Source organism: Mustela nigripes, chromosome 1, assembly GCF_022355385.1.
Source record: "Mustela nigripes isolate SB6536 chromosome 1, MUSNIG.SB6536, whole genome shotgun sequence".
Taxonomy (NCBI): domain Eukaryota; kingdom Metazoa; phylum Chordata; class Mammalia; order Carnivora; family Mustelidae; genus Mustela; species Mustela nigripes.
This window is the reverse complement of record NC_081557.1, coordinates 173,852,612-173,871,479: the sequence shown is the minus strand read 5'-3', so window position 1 is coordinate 173,871,479 and position 18,868 is coordinate 173,852,612. Positions and strand designations below refer to the sequence as shown.

At 39.2% G+C, this 18,868-nt stretch overlaps 2 protein-coding genes across 3 annotated transcripts in view; one reads left to right on the top strand and one right to left on the bottom strand.

Annotated features, from left to right (window-relative positions):
- The window catches only part of AP1AR (adaptor related protein complex 1 associated regulatory protein), a 39,606-nt gene extending 28,608 nt beyond the window's left edge, over window positions 1–10,998 (bottom strand). For both annotated transcript variants that reach the window (XM_059377334.1, XM_059377342.1), the window contains exon 1: window positions 10,914–10,998. In XM_059377334.1, coding sequence (XP_059233317.1) covers window positions 10,914–10,996 — 83 coding nt within the window. In that variant the 5' untranslated portion in view covers window positions 10,997–10,998. The remainder of the gene's footprint in view (window positions 1–10,913) is intronic.
- Window positions 10,999–14,107: 3,109 nt separating this feature from the next.
- Window positions 14,108–15,296, top strand: LOC132002236 (small ribosomal subunit protein eS4). The gene has a single exon (XM_059377322.1). It carries the CDS (start codon window positions 14,129–14,131, stop codon window positions 14,918–14,920), a length of 792 nt encoding a protein of 263 aa, XP_059233305.1. The 5' UTR covers window positions 14,108–14,128; the 3' UTR covers window positions 14,921–15,296.
- The last annotated feature ends 3,572 nt before the right edge of the window (window positions 15,297–18,868 follow it).

Below are 18,868 nucleotides of genomic sequence, written 5' to 3'. Positions count from 1 at the left end.
TCACCAGTGCTTTATAGTTTTTAGAGTACAGGTCTTTCATACTTTATTATTTTTGGTGCAATTGTAAATGGGACTGTTTTTCTTAATTTATCTTTTTGCTGCTTCATTATTAGTATACAGAAATGCACCAGATTTCTGTACATTGATTTTGTATCCCAAGACTTTACTGAATTCATTTATCTGTTCTAGCTTTTTGGTGAAGTCTTTAAGATTTTCTTTATATAGTATCATGTCATCTACAAATAGTGCAAGTTTTACTTCTTCCTTACCAATTTAGAGTCTTTTTAATACTTTTTATTGTCTGATTTCTGTGGCTATGACTTCCAGTACTATGTGGTATTGTCTTGTTCCTGACCATAGGGGAAAAGCTCTGTTTTCTCCAATGAGTATGTTATTTGTTGGGGTTTTTCATATATGGCCTTTATTAATATATATAACATATAATATTAACATACATAACATATATGAGGTATGTTCCCTCTCACTCTACTTTATTAAGGGTTTTTATCATGAATGGATGTTGTACTTTGTGAAATGCCTTTTCTGCATCTATAAAACGACCACATGGTTTTTATCCTTTCTCCCCTTGATGTGATACATCGCGACAATTGATTTCTGAATATTGAACCACCCTTGCAACCCAGGAATAAATCTCATGATTGTGGTGAATGATTTTTTTAATGTATTGTTGAATTCAGTTTGCTAGTATTTTGTTGAGGGCTTTTGCATCTATGTTAATCAGAGATACTAGCGTATAGTTCTCTTTTTTGGTGGCACCTTTGTCCGGTTTTGCTATCCTGTTAATGCTGGCCTCATAGAATAAATCTGTAAGTTTTTCTTCCTTTCTATTTTTTTGGGCTAATTTGAGAAGCAATTTATGTGGTATATAGCATATTGGGGATATGGCAAGTGAAAGAATGGCAGAGAATACTTTCACTGATCTTCCCTGCCTATGCTGCCAAGTTCATGTGAGCAGGAAGTAAAATCTACAATTTTAAATTATATACTCTAAGACAAATATAATTAGAAAACACAATTAGTAAATGGTAAAATGGATATGGTTATCTTGTCGGGAGTTTGTTTGTTTGTTTGGAGAGACCATGCATGTGGAGGGTGGGGGGACAGATTGAGAGGGAGATAAAGAATCTGATGGGGCTCAATCCCACAACCCTGAGATCATGACCTGAGCCGAAATTAAGAGTCACATGCCCTTGTCAGGAGTTTATTTTTGTCAGGAGTTTATCTCTGATACTCTCCATGAAGGTATCATTTATCAAAAAAGTTAAGATATTAAGGTTTATGAATGAGTTAAGTTTTTTGAAATTAGAATAGATTCATTGTTTTTTCAATGCTATTCTCACTGATTTGTATTCTAAAATGATTTTCTGAACAAGAGAACAAAGAGTGAGATTACACTCTTCACCCCCAAACACAGAAGCTGCATAAAATCCCGAGTATACAAATGGATGTTATGTTGCACATCTGAATGCCATGGAACTTATCACTTAACTCTTTTTTTAATGTTTGGTAGAATTGCCCTGTGAAGCTGTCTGGTCCCTGGACTTTTGTTTTTTAGGAGTTTTATTTTATTACTGATTAATTTTTTCCCTGGTAATTGGTCTGTTCAAATTCACAATTTCTTCCTGCTTCAGCTTTCGTAAATTAGACATTTCCAGAAATTTATCCAGCTCTTCTGGCTTTGGGTAGAAATTTATCCATCTCTTCTGGCTTCACGCCCCAATTTGTTGGCATATAATTTTTCATAATATTCTCTTATAATTGTTTGTATTTCTGTTAATTCTCCTCTCTCATTTGTGATTTTGTTTGAGTCCTTTTTCTTGATAAGTCTAGCTAAAGGCCTATCAATTTTTTTGATTTTTTTCAAAGAACCATCTCTTGGTTTCAGTGATCTGTTCTTTTGTTATTGTTGTTAAGTTTCTACATCATTTATTTCTACAGATTTTTATTAATCCTTTGTGTTGGTTTGGGGTTTTGTTTGTTCTTTTTCTAGCTCCTTTAGGTGCAAGGTTAGGTTGCTTATTTGAGATTTTTCTTGCTTCTTGAGGTAGGCCTATATTACTATAAACTTCCCTCTTAGAACAGCTTTTGCTGCATCTCAGAGGTTTTGGACCATCATGTTTTCATTTTCATTTGTTTCCATGTAATTTTTAAAATTTCTTCTTTGATTTCTTGCTTCGCTCATCCACTGTTTAGTAGCATGCTATTTAATCTTCACGTATTTATGGTCTTTCCAGACTTTTTCTTGTGGTTGATTACTAGGTTTATAGCACTGTGCCCAAAAAGATGCATGGTATAAAGGTCACTGCTATTTAAAGGGGCCTGAATTAGAAGAAACTAGTAACCAGAAGAGGCCTTAGAAATCTTTTGGTTCTTTCTCATCCATCCTCTGTAATCTGTGTGCAGCATCTGAAATTGCTGACCACCTTCTTCTTTCAGAAACTGTTGCTACTTACGTATCTATGATATTGAACTTTTTTTTTTTTTTAAAGATTTTACTTATTTATTTGACAGAGAGAAATCACAAGTAGATGGATAGGCAGGCAGAGAGAGAGAGAAGGAAGCAGGCTCCCTGCCGAGCAGAGAGCCCGATGCGGGACTCGATCCCAGGACCCTGAGATCACGACCTGAGCCGAAGGCAGCGGCTTAACCCACTGAGCCACCCAGGCGCCCGATATTGAACTTTCTAATTCTAAGTGAAGTTCCCTGGATTACTAAATGACAGACATATATAGCTTTGTAGCTAAAATACAGAAGTGAATAAAAGCTGACCCATGTATCCAAGAGGCTTAGGATCTAATGGGGGTAGATACACAGGTAAATTAAAAACTACATTAACAACTCAGCACACTCTGAGTGGCATATGTTCAAATGAGGGGCATCAAAAATCAGATGGAGGAGGAATTAGCCAGGCCCCAAGTAGTGAGGAAAAAATGTTTCAGGGAGTAGTAGGTACCAAAAGCAAGGGGGAATGAAAAGAGCAAGATACATTTAAGAAACACACTCATTAATTCTGTGAACAAGTATTTATTGCCTAAATACTACATATTAGGCATATAACTTGGAGCTGAGTGTTCAATGGTCAGCAAAAACAAGCATGGACTGCTTCCCTTACACTGAAAGCAGAAAACAGATATTAATTAATCACACTATTTTAGGTATCATAAAAAACCTGAAGAAGTGCTCAAAAGAAAAGGAAGATGATTCCATGATGGTATGAGGACTTATCCCCTGAGAGTAGGAGGTGGTTTGGGAAGACTTCTGTGAGAAATAATCCTTGAGCTGGCATCTAAAGATGAGAGAAGTTACATAAGTAAAAAAAGAAGAAATGGATTCAAGGAAGAATGTGACACAGATGAGGGCCACCCCTTCCCCAAACGGAAGGCAAGGAATAGATAATACAAAGCCTTGAAACCTAGTTAAAGATTTCAGTGTTTATTCTAAAAGTACAATAAGCCACTGAAGAATTTTAAGTTGTGTTTGTATTATGGATTTGCATGAGATTACTTTGACTCCAAAATACAAGACCAATTAAAATAGGTCAAGAATAGATGTGCGTACATGTGAGTAGTCTACTCACTCAGTCAACAAATATTTATTTAGTGCCTAATACTGGCAAGCACTATTGCTATACTGGATTCATAGAAATAAACAAAAGTTTTTGACTTCATGAAATTTATACCATATTAAAGGGGAACAGACAACAGTTTACAAAGTCATGGAGTGGAAAGTGCTATGACGGACTAAAGCAGTGTCAGAAAATGATGAATGAGGAAGAGTGCTATTTTAACAGAGGTAAAATAGAATTAGCTTGGACTAATGTGGCAGGGGTGAGAGAAATGGGTAGGCTGAAAAACTAGGAGGTACAAAAAAAAAATCTGGTTTTGGGGATGGACTAAGAAATGTGGGAACAGAGTTAAAAGATGCTCCTAGATTAGTGACAACATGCATGCTATGCTTTAAGGAAAGTATAGTACAAGAAGAGTCTAATTCAGTTTTGAATGACTCTAACATTCAATGACTGAAGTGATGAAAACGAACATTCACAGAAGATAGGGAAGACAGATCAACTTAAATCCACTACCCAGGGAGGCAGATAGAAAATATGGTAAGTATGAAATTACAGGAGTGAAGGGAGAGCCAACAGCAATAAATGCAGCTAAAAAATCATGTACAATAAGGATTACTAATATCCACAGGATTATGATGGCTGTTTTGATGTTATGCTGGTAGTGGGCAACAACGCCTGCAGCAGCAGGGATAATGAGCATTAGCTTGCCTTGAAGACTGAGTAAGAGGGGCGCCTGGGTGGCTCAGTGGACTGAAGCTTCTGCCTTCAGCTCAGGTCATGATCTTAGGGTCCTGGTCGAGGCCTGCATCAGGCTCTCTGCTCAGCAGGGAGCCTGCTTCCCTTCCTTTCTCTCTCTACCTGCCTCTCTGCCTACTTGTGACCTCTATCAAATAAATAAAACATTAAAAAAAAAAAAAAGAAACAAGAGAAGAATGTGTTTAAAAAAAAAAAAAAAAGACTGAGTAAGAAGTGAGCAAATGGAGATACCAAGACAATTCTTTAGTTTGTTAAAGGGAAAGTAAGGCTTAGTGTTTCTTTTTGGTTTTCAGATTAGAAAGACATCAGCTCAAAAAGGTATCAGCAAGAGGGTAGAGCTACAAATATATAGAAGATGAAAGGATCTGTATGAAGGCAGGGAAGATGTAGAAGTTGGAAAGATGTAGAGGCCATTCAGAACCTTAACAGCCTGGATTTGGAGGGTGACTGAAAGGGAGGAGTTTAACATGATTCTCAGGTTCCTGGTTTAGGTGGCTATACATTGTTTACCACTCACAAGGTAGGGCACAAAGTAGCAGAAATGGTTGGTGCTTTACAAAAGAAAAAAAAAATGAGGAAAGGCCTATGAGAAGGAAAGAAAGAAGAGGATGGCTTTGTAAACTGATTTTGAAGTTATGTTTGATACCCAAATGGAAATACTGAGTGGGCAATATGATATTTCAGAGCTAACACTGACATGACCAGGCTCATTAGTATGCACATAATAGGTAAAGACATGTGTTTTCATGCCATTGCCCAGGAAAAGTACGTTAAAGAAGAAAAAAATATATTAAGGAAGAATAGAGTAAGGTTCAGAACACAGCTCTGGGAAGTCTTTAAGGTAAAATACAGAATACTCAGAAAATTCATATCCATTTAAATCTATTACAGTTTTCCTTCCTAATTTCTGAAATTTCAAAAGAAACATCTTAAACTTGAATATTTTTCAAAGCTGACAAAGATGTAGAAAAGTAAACTGAATCTTTCAATAATGACACTACTGATTACCATTTTAGCAACATATATTATGATAAAATATTAAATGCTCACTGGTACTCTATGATTTTTTAAAGTAAATCAACATTAAACTGGTAGGTTTTATGTTTAACTCTGTGAATGAGTGACATTTTTGCCAAAGTTAGACAAAAATCTAAAAGAAAAAGAAGCATAAGAGAAAACTCTGTTTTCTAAATCTTCCAAGTTCAAAAATAATACTCTCTGGCTATTCATTCAACAAACATGAGACACTGAGAGTAGAGGCAATAAAGATAAAGCATAGTCCCTGACCTTGAGGAGCTCTTAACCCTCTATCAAGGAAGATACTAAAAGTCAGTGAACTGTGGTCCATGGTCCAAATCTGGCCCAATGCCTGTTTCTGAAAGGCAAAGTTTTATTTTAACAGTCACATGCATTTGTTTATATATTGCCTGTGTTTTTGCACTAATACAGCAAAGTACAGCAATTGCAACAAAGCTGCAACCTTACGGCCTGCAAAGCCTAAAATATATATTATCTGTCTCATTACAGAAAAAGCTTGCCAATCTGTTATAAAACAGATTTAAGTCTATAGAAAATATTATTTCCTCAGGGAGACAATATTGTCTTAGGGGGCTAGAGTGGGTTTCATAGAAAAAGCAATGGATAAGTTAAAGCTCACGAAGAATGGGAAATGAAGAAATATCACAAAGGCAAGGATGAGAGAACATTGTATTTTAGGAAAACAGGAATGCGTATAGCCCATCTAGTATATAGCATATTGGGGATATGGCAAGTGAAAGAATGACAGAGAATACTTTCACTGATCTTCCCTGCCTATGCTGCCAAGTTCATGTGAGCAGGAAGAAAAATCTACAATTTTAAATTGTATACTCTAAGACAAATATAATTAGAAAACGCAATTAGTAAATGGTAAAATGGATATGGTTATCTTGTCAGGAGTTTGTTTGTTTGTTTGTTTGTTTGTTTATTTGGAGACCATGCATGTGGAGGGTGGGGGGACAGATTGAGAGGGAGATAAAGAATTTGATGGGGCTCAATCCCACAACCCTGAGATCATGACCTGAGCCGAAATTAAGAGTCAGATGCCCTTGTCAGTTTATTTTTGTCTGGCGTTTATTTTTGATACTCTCTATGAAGATATCATTTATCAAAAAAGTTAAGATATTAAGGTTTATGAATGAGTTAAGTTTTTTGAAATTAGAACAGATTCATTGTTTTCTTTTCAATGCTATTCTCACTGATTTGTATTCTAAAATGATTTTCTGAACAAGAGAACAAAGAGTGAGATTACACTCTTCACCCTCAAACACAGAAGCTGCATAAAATCCCGAGCATACAAATGGATGTTATGTTGCACATCTGAATGCCATGAATGGTATAAGTACCTGAATACTTATCATCTGTCACAGAAGGGAAAAAAGACTGAGCAAGTCACCTGCAAGAAATGGGACACAAAGTAGCTTAAGCAAGGGCATGGTATGATCCAATATGGGTTTTAGAAAGCCTAACTCCAGTGACAGAAAGGGAAGATGGGACTGAAGTATGAGAGATACAAGAGCGGAGAACAGTTAAGAAGGAGAAACCTGGTGATTTGAAAGACAAGGCTTAAGGCACAAATACCAACAAAGGAAATGGGTTCAGTATGTATTAAGGAGAGACTAACTTAGCAGATAAGAGAGGGGTACAGGACTATGAAGTTGAGTTAGTAGCTTGGAAAACTATTAATGTAGCTGGTAAGGGAATGAGAGAATACATGAAGCAGAGGAAGAAGAAATCTTGAGGGAGAGAAATACCTATTCTAGATATTTCTTAGGTATTTTAGATAGGTTGATTTGAGGAGCCTTCGTATATCCAAGTGTATCCAGTGTATTCAGTTGGCAACTGAAAATATAGTGCTGAACCTTTGAAAGGAGGTCTGTTTATTTATTAAAGATTTTATTTATTTATTTGATGGAGAGAGAGAGCACACTGGGGGGAGCAGCAAGCAGAGGGAGAGGGAGAAGCAGGCTTGCCCAGTGCAAGGAGTCCAATGCAGGGCTCAATCCCCCAGGACCCTGGGATCATGACCTGAGCCAAAGGCAGACGTTTATCATCTGAGCCACCCAGGCGCCTCAAGAGGTTTGTTTAGAAGAAATGAGATTTGGAAGTCACAGTAGTTGAAATCATAGGAATGGATAAAATTTCTTCAGGTTTGTGTATACGTGTGAAGAGAACTAAATAAAGCGAAGACAAGACAGAAAAATGTTGTATTTAATAGGTAGATAGAGTAAGAACTAGTCAGGAGATAAACAGGAAAATAATAAAAGTAATGTTGCCAAGGTCAAGTGCATAGTTTCAAGAAAAGAACAGTTTTATCACACAGAATAAAGTCAAATTTTTCAGAAGTACGCACGCATTACCTACAAAATAAAAAGCCACGAGCCATTAGAAGTTAAGGGTAAAGGCTCTGAATTCAGAGTGACCTGGAATCTATCCCAGTTCAGCTGTCTTGAGCAAGGTAAACTTTTCAGTTTTTAATCTATGATCTATGTAATAGTACTTATCTTCCTCACAGGATTGTGGTGAGGAATAAATGAGATAATGTAAAGTACTTATAACAGAGCCAGCACATATTGGAAGTAATTGAATGTCGGCAGCTATTACTAAAATATTTCTTCCCAGGAAAGAAAATAGCAAATCACCGTAAACTACCGCCTGAAGGCAACTTTGCTACTGGAGCCAAAAAGCCAACAAATGTTAATATCAAGGATACAAAACATGATCATACATTTTTATAAAACTATAGTACATTTTAACTGGAATCACTGTGTGGGATTATATGGCAAGATAAAAATGAGAAAATACAACAAAACATAAATGGGTCTTCAGTTTGAGGGAAAAAAAAAAACACCAAAATTATCTATACAAGATTTCTAGTACTGCCCAAGAACCAACCAGTAGGTGGAGCCCTCTAGACCATGTTGGTAAACAAAACTCCCTGTAGTAGAAAAGGATGACTCCTTAGCAGAGGAAGAAGAAATCTTAAGGGAGAGAAATACCTATTCTAGATATTTCTTAGGTATTTTAGATAGGTTGCTTAAAGATATTTAACTCCCTCTGCTTTAATCCCCAGATAATTTTATTAGTAGAAAGGTTTCTGACATATCTCAATACTGATATTAATATTTTGACTATTGACAGATATTCTAGAATATAAAATCTAGAATTCTCTAATATTTTATAAACTAAAACATTAGTAATTCTGATTTTGAAACTGGATAGTGAAAACTGAGTGATCTGACTTTTGAGATGCCTTTGAGAAATCTGTCAGGCTAAGGCCCTATATCATAAAGCACCCTTGTGATGTCTGGCTTAAAACAGTCTAAGAAAGCCCAGGATTATTCTACCTGCGGCCACTATAGTGATAAATATAAATCAGATCAAATCTTTGTGATCACCCCTCAATATTTTGCCCTTAGATAAACTATTAGTTAACTCTCTAGACATACAGTTAAAAGAAAATCAGAATTCCCAGGTGATTAAAAAAGAAAAAGAAAAGCAACTAAAATGAGGTAAAGTTTAACTTTATTCTGTAAATAACAATGAACTATATCCACCTGTCTCTGCATGCTTACTGGAAGGAAGCTCCTAAAACAATGTGAAAAGTAATGTAAAGCAATAAGTTATTCAGAATATTCAAGTAAGGAAACTGTCTATACCTATGTCTATGGACTGAAATCAACAGTACCAATATCATCATTATAAGGTTTTATATGACAGTGTCCACACCCACAGATATTCACTGCTTCAACAAGATTTGTTTTTTCAAGTTTTGCCCATAACAGAAGAATATAGATCCAACTATTATGTTTTTATGGCATATCTACAGACAATTAACATACTAATTCACTGATCTCTCCAAACCCCTTCCCTATGCTACCAACCTCACCTGCTCAGGGAATAAAATCTACAATTTTAATGCTACCCTCTAAGGAAAACTTAATTAGTTTGTCAAATCACAAAGAAAGAACAAAACAAAAATCCCAGATACCCCATTGTACTCACAAATGAAAAACAAGTGATTTTTGTCTACCCAATTAGAGTATAGGACCAGATTTCCACAATTAGAATTGAATATGCTACAACACAACTACAAATAAAATATTAACAAAGCCAGAGACTTTGTGGCATCTCTTCCTTAGGCAAACCTATTTAAGCAGACTTGACTACACAGGTGCACCTGCACACAAAAATTAGAAGTAAATTAGATGATTCCCTCTGATATGATAAAAACAGCTGTCACGTTCCCCTTTGACAGTAACAGCCCTTAAGTCAGGGAAATCAAAATACTAAACTAGGCACAAAATCTTTAATTCCTTACTTCTCCATTCAGGGATACTTAATATATAATTTTGGCTACTTTGTATGAGAGAGGTGATTCAATGAACACCAGGAATCTGTGCCTGATGAACCAATGACTGAATCATATATAAGATCTCTATCACCAAAAGATCCAGATTATAAATCATGTGGCTCCAGTTTATGTATTCTGAACACATTCTGACCTGCTAATGTTGGTTAAATGAGGGAGATCTGAAAACTTAGCAATCTGTTCTATAAAGTGCAGTCTTATTCTGTACAAAAAGTGGCTTCGTTCAGATTTTTGATTCTAAGTTTGAATTCCTGGGACGTATTTTACAACAAAGCCAACTTCAAAAGAATTTGTTCAATTTTTTTTCAATACCCTAAAAAATTAAAAAAAAACACAAAAAATGGATTATGAAATTCTATTTTCTTATGGATGGTGTGGGTTGAAAAACCTACCCGTGTCAGTTTTACATATACCAGTTTTAATAAAGAGAAGTAAGGTTCAGAAGGACTGTTACTTCTCTAGGATTACAGAGATTATGGGTAGCACTCAAGAGTACTGCATTCCTCTGGAAATAAACAAAATATTAATACGGAAAAGCTACACACTGCTTCTCTTATTATCAACACTAAGAATCCGAAAGCCCACCGGAATCCCAGCAATTCGGCAAGTCTTCGCACACTGTCAAAGAGCTATTCAGTGTCTGGAACCTTACTTATTTGACTACAGCATCCCAATGCCTTTTACTAAAATTCCCTCTGAGGCATCAACTTTTTGGAGCCAGATTCTCAGCGGCTCCATCAGCGCAAAGGGAGGGTCAAAATACAGAGCTACAACCTTTGGCATCAAGCCCAAACTCAAGGTAGGGTGTGTCCGGGTTGTTGTGGAGCCCGTTCCACTTCCCTTTCGTGGGAGCGTGCCTCATGCTTCCCAGAGGGGATGCCCTCCATGGCTCTTACCCCGCGTGACAGCGCGATCGGAGGAAGCCTTGCAGGAGGCGGCAAGAGCGACGCCCGCCCCCTTCTCTAGCTTTCCCTGGGAGGGCCCCCCCTCGACCAGGGCCTCCACTATGACCACCAGCTCGACGCCCGTTAGGTGGTGAGGGCAGAGGGGCTCCCGGCCTACTCTCAGCCGTCGCAGTTCAGACAGTGAAGAGGGTTCCCCGCAAGGGCCGAAAGGGAGGAGCCAGAAGGAGCCCGGCCCTTCCCCCAGCGGGCTTACCCTCCACCGCCTCCTACACGTTGCAGCCGCCCCGCTTCCTTGCGCAGGAGCCCGAAGCACTGCGTCCAGCAGCAGTTCCCCATCGCATGCCGCCCAGGCGCCGCTTCTCCTCCTCCTCCCTCTCAAAGCCCACACTCAGGCCCGGCAGCCGCATCCGCGCGGCACGAGCCGAATGAGGCTTCGGGGACCAAGGGCGGGCCAGCTGGAGCGCGACGGCGTGAGGGGCTGAGGTGACAGGAGGGACCGGCGCTCGGAACAAAGGCAGCGGTTACTCCACGGGCCACCGAGTCGCTGCCGCTTGAGGGAGGAGTGTGAGGCTGCGGGATTTGGACTCCCTCGCCGTCCTCATGGCCCCTTGCTCGCCTCGGGACCCCAATCTAGCTAAAGTGACCGCCTCCAGCCCCTGAGAGAAGCCAGTCCGCGCGCGTCGCGCGCCCAGACCCCGCCCTCCCGTGCGCCCGGGCCGACGCCTCGCGGCCGGCGCTGCCACACCCCCGGCCTCTCCCGGGCCCCAATAGGGCGCGCTCCCTTTGCGGCCCCGCCTCCTCCGGCCACTGGTTCTTACGTCACTTCCACAAGCTCGTCTGTCCGCAGCTTCTACTTTGCGGTTAGTCTGACTCCTGGTTGCATTTGTTTCGTTGGACCTTGACCGGACTAGCAACCTCCTTTTCTCCTAGCATTTCCCGCCTCTGGCTGCCGACTATTTCCGTGTGTCGCAACGGTCAAGGCTCAGGCTTCGAACTTTGTACCAAAGCCTTGTGAGCGGCTTACTTAGAGCCCAAGGCCGAGAGTCATCGGGTATGAGAAGGGGCACTTCTTTGTGTAATGTGTGCTTAGGTTTTGCTAATACCGCACCGTAGGTGTCAAGGCACTGGTTGAAGTTTTGAACGCCCCCCCACATTTTTCTCTTCCGGTCTCTACTTTGCGTTTCTATCTCTGTATTGTCAGTATTGTAAAGAAACTTTTTAATGGCGACCTACTGGCATCTTTTTTGTTTTGTTTTGTTTAAAATCAAACCTTCGAATAATTTCGGATAGGTGGTTGTCATCCAGAGGAAGTAAAAGGCTAGAGTTTTTCAGGGACACCAGCCTTTCCGATCCAAGCGTGCTGTAGTAGATGGGAAGAGATGGCTACTCAGACGCGGCTTGGTTTACATCCTCAAGTGCTCCTGTAAAACTCGATTTTTGTAGTTGGCTTTAAAATCGAGTATAAGGGGGAAAAATCGGATATAAGGGGTGGCTTAATAAGCGCCTAGTCCTTTGGATAAAATGCCTTTAAAAAAAAACAAAAACAAAACTGTGTCTTTTTATAACCAGTTGTAATTTACCCTAGACAGTTGTTACATTTTAGAAAATTGTTATTAATGAAGGAATGTTCTTGAGCTAGTCATTTTCTTGTTTCCTGAAATCTAGGCCCAACTGGGTTTCAGTCTTGGCACTGCTTCAAAAATAATTTTGACCGTATTTGGGTCTTAGTCGTTTTTGGAACCAAGTGCATAAGAATGTTTAGCCCAGTAGTCTGCAATCAGTGGATGTTAGTGAAACGACTGAATAACTACCTAAATAGCAGCTATATTTTCTATCCCTTCTTCAGCCCCTAAAGTCAAGCAAATATATTCTGAAATAATCTTTAAAATTCAACTATAAAGTTATAAAGAAAGCTAAGGAATACTATTCAACAACAAAAGGGACATACTATTGGTATAACACACATATTAAATAAATCTGCAGGAAGTTATATAGAATTGAAAAGCCAGTCTGAAAAGCTTTCATATTGTATAATTCCATTTATATAACGTTCCAGAAATGACAAAATTATAGGAACAGTGAGTAGATTACATGATTGCCAGGGGTCGGAGAGTAAGGAGTGGAATCTTGTGATGGAAAACATGTATCTGGGTTGTGTCAAAGTCAGTTTCTTCTTTGTGATATTACATTACAGTTTTGCAAGATGTTACCATTGGGGAAAACTGGGTAAAGGGTATATGTGGTGATTTCTCTATTATTTTTCACAATTGCATGGGACACCACAATTATGGACACTTGATGGATACTTTTTGCTATAGGCGTTCTTATAAACCCCTGTTAAAAGTAGATCTATGTGAATGATCCTCAGAATCAGTACAAATGATTAAAACATTTAAAATTGACTTAATTAATTAAAAAATTGACTTAACTAATCAAAACGATGCAAATTAAAACACAGAGAGAAGTCATTGTTCACTTGTCAGGTCAACAAAAATTTACAAATAAAATGTTTAGTTTTTGCAAGGGGACAATGAAATAGTATTCTCCTGAACTGGGGCTAGTGAAACTCATTCTGAAAAATCATTTGGAAATAACTTGTCAAGAGCCAGAAACAAACTTAATACTCAATAATTGAAAGATGGTTAAATTTGCTGGTATGGTCTTATAATATTACATAACCATCTGAAATATATTTTGAAAAAAACTGTAATAGCCTGGCAAAATGCTGCTGAATAATGTCAAAAATCAGGATAGAAAGTTATATATTGTGTATTCCAAATCATGTTTAAAACAAAGCGTATACATTCTTAAATACACATATACTTTCTTTCTTAAATATATTCCTAGGGGAAAATAAAAGTTAGTTGGTAAATAACAATACTAATAATATTGTATCAAGAATGTGGATTTGCGGGGCGCCTGGGTGGCTCAGGGGGTTAAGCCTCTGCCTTCGGCTCAGGTCATGATCTCAGGGTCCTGGGATCGAGCCCCACATTGGGCTCCCTGCTCAGGGACCCTGCTTCCCTACCTCTCTGCCTGCCTCTCTGCCTACTTGTGATCTGTCTGTCAATAAATAAAATCTTTAAAAAAAAAAAAAGCAATGTAGATTTGGGGAGATTCTTTTTTTTTTTTGTATTGTCTCAGTTTTTTTTTAAAATGATCAGAAAAAAAAATTTTTTTAATCTGGCCTATCAGCAGGAAAGATTAATTGATAACCAGCTTAATTAAGTTTTATAACAAGTGTAGACATTTAGAAAGTGATTACGATATAAGTGTGGGTAGATTCTAATAAATTGAGTGGAGCTACTTAATATTTTTCTGGAAATAAATTATGAAGCTAATATAGGCTGTTTCTGAAATTTATTATGCTTTTTTTTTTTTTTACCAAATTTGACATCAAGAATCTTATCTTCACTGCAATGTAGCTTAAAAAGTTTGTAAACAGTCTTTTTCGTTCCTAGCGCAGCCATGGCTCGTGGTCCCAAGAAACATCTGAAGCGTGTAGCAGCTCCAAAGCATTGGATGCTGGATAAACTGACTGGTGTGTTCGCTCCTCGCCCATCTACTGGTCCCCATAAGCTGAGAGAGTGTCTCCCTCTCATCATTTTCTTAAGGAACAGACTTAAGTATGCCCTAACAGGAGATGAAGTAAAGAAGATCTGTATGCAGCGTTTTATTAAGATTGATGGCAAGGTCCGAACTGATATAACATACCCTGCTGGTTTTATGGATGTCATCAGCATTGACAAGACCGGAGAGAATTTCCGTCTGATCTATGATACCAAGGGTCGCTTTGCTGTTCATCGGATTACACTCGAGGAGGCCAAGTACAAGTTGTGCAAAGTGAGAAAGATCTTTGTGGGGACAAAAGGCATCCCCCATCTGGTGACTCACGATGCTCGCACCATCCGCTATCCTGATCCCCTCATCAAGGTCAATGACACCATTCAGATTGATTTGGAAACTGGAAAGATTACTGATTTCATCAAGTTTGACACTGGTAATCTGTGTATGGTGACTGGGGGTGCTAACCTGGGAAGAATTGGTGTGATCACCAACAGAGAGAGACACCCTGGTTCGTTTGATGTGGTTCACGTGAAAGACGCCAATGGCAACAGTTTTGCCACCCGACTCTCCAACATTTTTGTTATTGGCAAAGGCAACAAACCATGGATTTCTCTTCCCCGTGGAAAGGGTATCCGCCTCACCATTGCTGAAGAGAGAGACAAGAGACTGGCGGCCAAACAGAGCAGCGGGTAGATGGTCCCTAGGTGACGTGATTGGAAGTCTTTATACCTAATTAAAGGTCATACAGCACGATAAACAACAACAACAAAAAAGTTTGTAAACATTCAGTTGAATGATCTGCTATTAGTTAAGCAGAATTAGCAGGGAGAAACCCTATAAGTGGAAGGGATGTTTGTAAAGCAGATGAGATAGAGGACCTCTAGAGGAATTACGTGATTTTCCCAGAGTCACACACTGAATCAAAGGTATAAGATGAAGAAAACACAGGTCTCTGGACAACAAGTCTTGTTGTGCTTCTGCCATGGCACAGTATTGTGTCACCAATTTCACATTTGGACATGGTTATGAAATCATTAAAGACAATAGTCAAGTATATTCCGGAAAAATATATTCGTGGCTAGCACATTCATATCTATGGCAGTTTGATGAAGTCCCAGAACCTAAGTCAGGTTCGGTGGGGTGATGAGGTTCGGAGCCGACGACTAAAGAAAGAATTCTTAAGATGTTGTTGGTGCAAAATGGTGGTTTATTAAAGCACGGGGACAGGACCCGTGGGCAGGAAGAGCTGCTGCCCCAGGTTGTGAAGGTGGGCATGTTATATACCCCACGGTTGGGGGGAGGTGGTGAAGGAATGGGAGATTTTGACAGAGTTCTCACATGCTAGGGAGGGCCTACAAGGTGCAGGGGCGGGGGGAGTCTTTGCCCTTATGGCTTGATCAATGTCGTCTTTAGGTCAGGCACTAACATCAAGATAATGGGGGATTCTTGGTGGGGCATTATGATCCGGCTATCATTTACATTCCTTTCTACTCCAGTCTCCTCCAGTTTATGGTGGGAGGGGGACATTAGGGCTTCAGGAACCAAGAGTTATTTGCCTCTGGAAATTTGTGCTATTGATAAGGTAACCTCCCTGTTTAGGTCTCTAGGACATCTTGAAGAGCAAGGGAGATTCCTGTTCTGCAGGATTGCAATCCCTGCAAGTTAACTATTTATCGTTTTATGGCGATCAGGGGTGCCTGAGGAATGCTACACATATGGAGGGGAGTGGGTGAAGAGGGGGTGCAAGGCGCCAGCTTTTGCTTTGTCCTCAGCCAGCCTCCTGCTCCCTCATCAGTTTGCCAGGTAGACTATTCAATTTGCCAGTAGGAGACACAGAGCTTATCTACAGTGATGGCCACTTAATACCAGCTTGCTAGAGACCCCACCTACCCACCTTCCAGGTAGCAGGACCTTTTCCTTCCCCGTGCCTTGCAAAATTCCTTTCCCTTTAGGGATTTATTCTGAAGTCAAATGAAGAGTTTTTCTCATGAATACTCTGAAGTCAGTCAGCATGCAATCTGTACCTCTACTTGTCTTCTGGATTATGTGGTTCCAAATATGAATCTCTTTTTGCTCAGAATTCTTCTGTTGGCTACTAATCACTTTTTGTTGTCTTGAGATCCGTTTTGCTACAGTCATGTTTTTTCTCAGGATTAGCAGGTTCTTCAAAGGGAAGAATTCTGTGCTCTCTCTTACCACTTTGGTCCAAGAATGGACATAAATTCATTCTTTTTTTTTTTAATGTTTTGATTTTTTAAAAATATTTTATTTATATATTTGACAGAGATCACAAGTAGGCAGAGAGGCAGGCAGAAGGTGGGGGGGGGGGAACAGGCTCCCCACTAAGCAGGGAGCCTGATGCGGGGCTCAATCCCAGGACCCTGAGATCATGACTGAGCCGAGGCAGAGGCTTTAACCCAATGAGCCACCCAGGGGCCCCTAAATTCATTCTTTTAATTCGTGGAGCAGGATACTAGATGCAATGGCTATAACATATATAGATAATAAGATAATAAAATTTACCTGTTGAGTTTGTTGTCAGGATAAATGATTATTTAATCAAGAGCTTAGCATAATATTAAAAACCATTGCTTAGTATAATATGATTATACTATAATTTCCATAATGAACTCTATATACCATATTAGAATTACCTATAATACCCTAAGTATAATATAAATATTAGCTGTTTTTTTATTGTCCTCAGATTGAAGGAGATGTCATCTTAATAAGTTATTTTATTTTTTATAGCTGTATCTCTAGCTTCCTATGAAAAACAGTAAGTTTTTAAAAATTCTACCTCTTCCACATGCACTCAGGCATACTTTACACCACTTTATGAAGTCAGGCTCTAAGAAAGTGTGGCCTACAGGGAGCAAAGAATTCTCCATCTCTCAGGCATTGTCTGTCCCATGATCTGCCTCTTTTCAGGATGATTGAATATAAGATTATTCACTGATTTATGGGGAGACCTCACCCCTGCCAACTAGAAGTATTGGCCTTGGAAACACAAATAGAACATTCTCTTCATAATATAATAATCCAGTATCATTATGGTTCCTAAAGTCTTATATATTAAGTCTTAAGTAATATGTGAAAGTACTATAGTCCAGTCCAGGTTTGAGTTGATCCAGAATTGCCTAGTTCTTTTGTACATATTTATGTACATTATAAAGTGAAATTTAGGTGCACTAAGGCTGGCTGGCTGCAGTAACTAAGTGGTAAACTATGGCTCAATGACGAACGTAATTCCATAAGAATAACACTTTGCAAGCACATCATAGCCAAATTTCATATGTAAAAACCAAATATTTCTCCAAAAAAAGTCCCAAGTGAACTAACTCTGCCTATAATGCAAACCTTTGTGTTGTTATGCAGAGTGGTTTAGCTCTTTTTAAAAATTGCTGCTCTCAAATGCCTTTATTTCTGCAATGGTCTTTTACTTTACATTTGAATAACTAAATAGTTCAATAAAACATTTAAGTGATTTTTCCAAGAACAAAGACATGCAAAGATGTGCTTAAAGAGAAAAGGGAAAGTCAAGAGGAAATTACTTAATTTCTTGGCTGAATCACCAGTGCCCCATTTCTTCTGACTTTTGGGTATGTGATGAGCTTCCTTAGCTGGTCGTGTCTCTGAGTACAATGCACATTAAGTGATTTGCTTCCCTTTTTGCTTACCCTACATTTACATTTCACAAACAGAAGAATTAATAATAGTTATATAATTCATACGGAGTTCTTCCACTGAGCAGAATTTGTTCCAGATCTCTTTTGCCTGGTCAGAAACTGAGCTAGTAATTTGAACAAGGAACATTGGAAGTTATTAAATAGATAAATGGTGGTTAGTGCTAGAAGGAAACAGGTGTAGCTACTTCTAGGAGCAGCCATCACCCTGGGACTGAGTAAAAGTAAACAAAAGAGGATTTTAGACATTTAGAGGACAGCCCTACAAGCTACATATTCAGACCTCTGAAAAGACTGTGGATGCCATAGAAATATGCTCTGCCATTATGGGCATGGAAAAGCTGGATGGAAGTTATCTGCCTGTGAGCCCACCTCTGTAAACCTGGGGGCACTTACCACTGGAGCAGGAGGGCTGGGGCCATTGTGGTAAATACTGACAGGACTCCTTGCTGCTGATCCATTTGCCATCATATGGAGAACAAAGTAGCAAAAAAAGAATTAAGTTGCTTTTTCAAATCTTGTCTGTCCCTTCAGTACCCCCACTGGAAGATCGCAACATAGCACCTGCTAACAAAGGAGAAAGTGTTCTAGCGTTGTAAAGTAGGGCTAAGAAGGGTAGGAGACAGGAAGCAAATTTGTTATTATTGTTGTGATCTGGGTTAGAAAAAAAAAAAAATACTCTTTTTCTGTTAAGGAATTGGGATTTACAATAACCTTAGTCTTAGAACCCCAGGGTAAGAAATTAACATAAGAAGTGGTTTTTAGGGGACGCCTGGGTGGCTCAGTGGGTTAAGCCGCTGCCTTCGGCTCAGGTCATGATCCCAGCGTCCTGGGATCGAGTCCCACATCGGGCTCCTTGCTTGGCAGGGAGCCTGCTTCTCCCTCTGCCTCTGTCTGCCATTCTGTCCGCCTGTGCTCGCTCTCTCTCCCTCTCTCTCTGACAAATAAATAAATA

Excerpts from the sequence above, each read along its gene's own strand:
- LOC132002236 (XM_059377322.1), top strand. The coding sequence starts at position 14,129 with ATGGCTCGTGGTCCCAAGAAACATCTGAAGCGTGTAGCAGCTCCAAAG.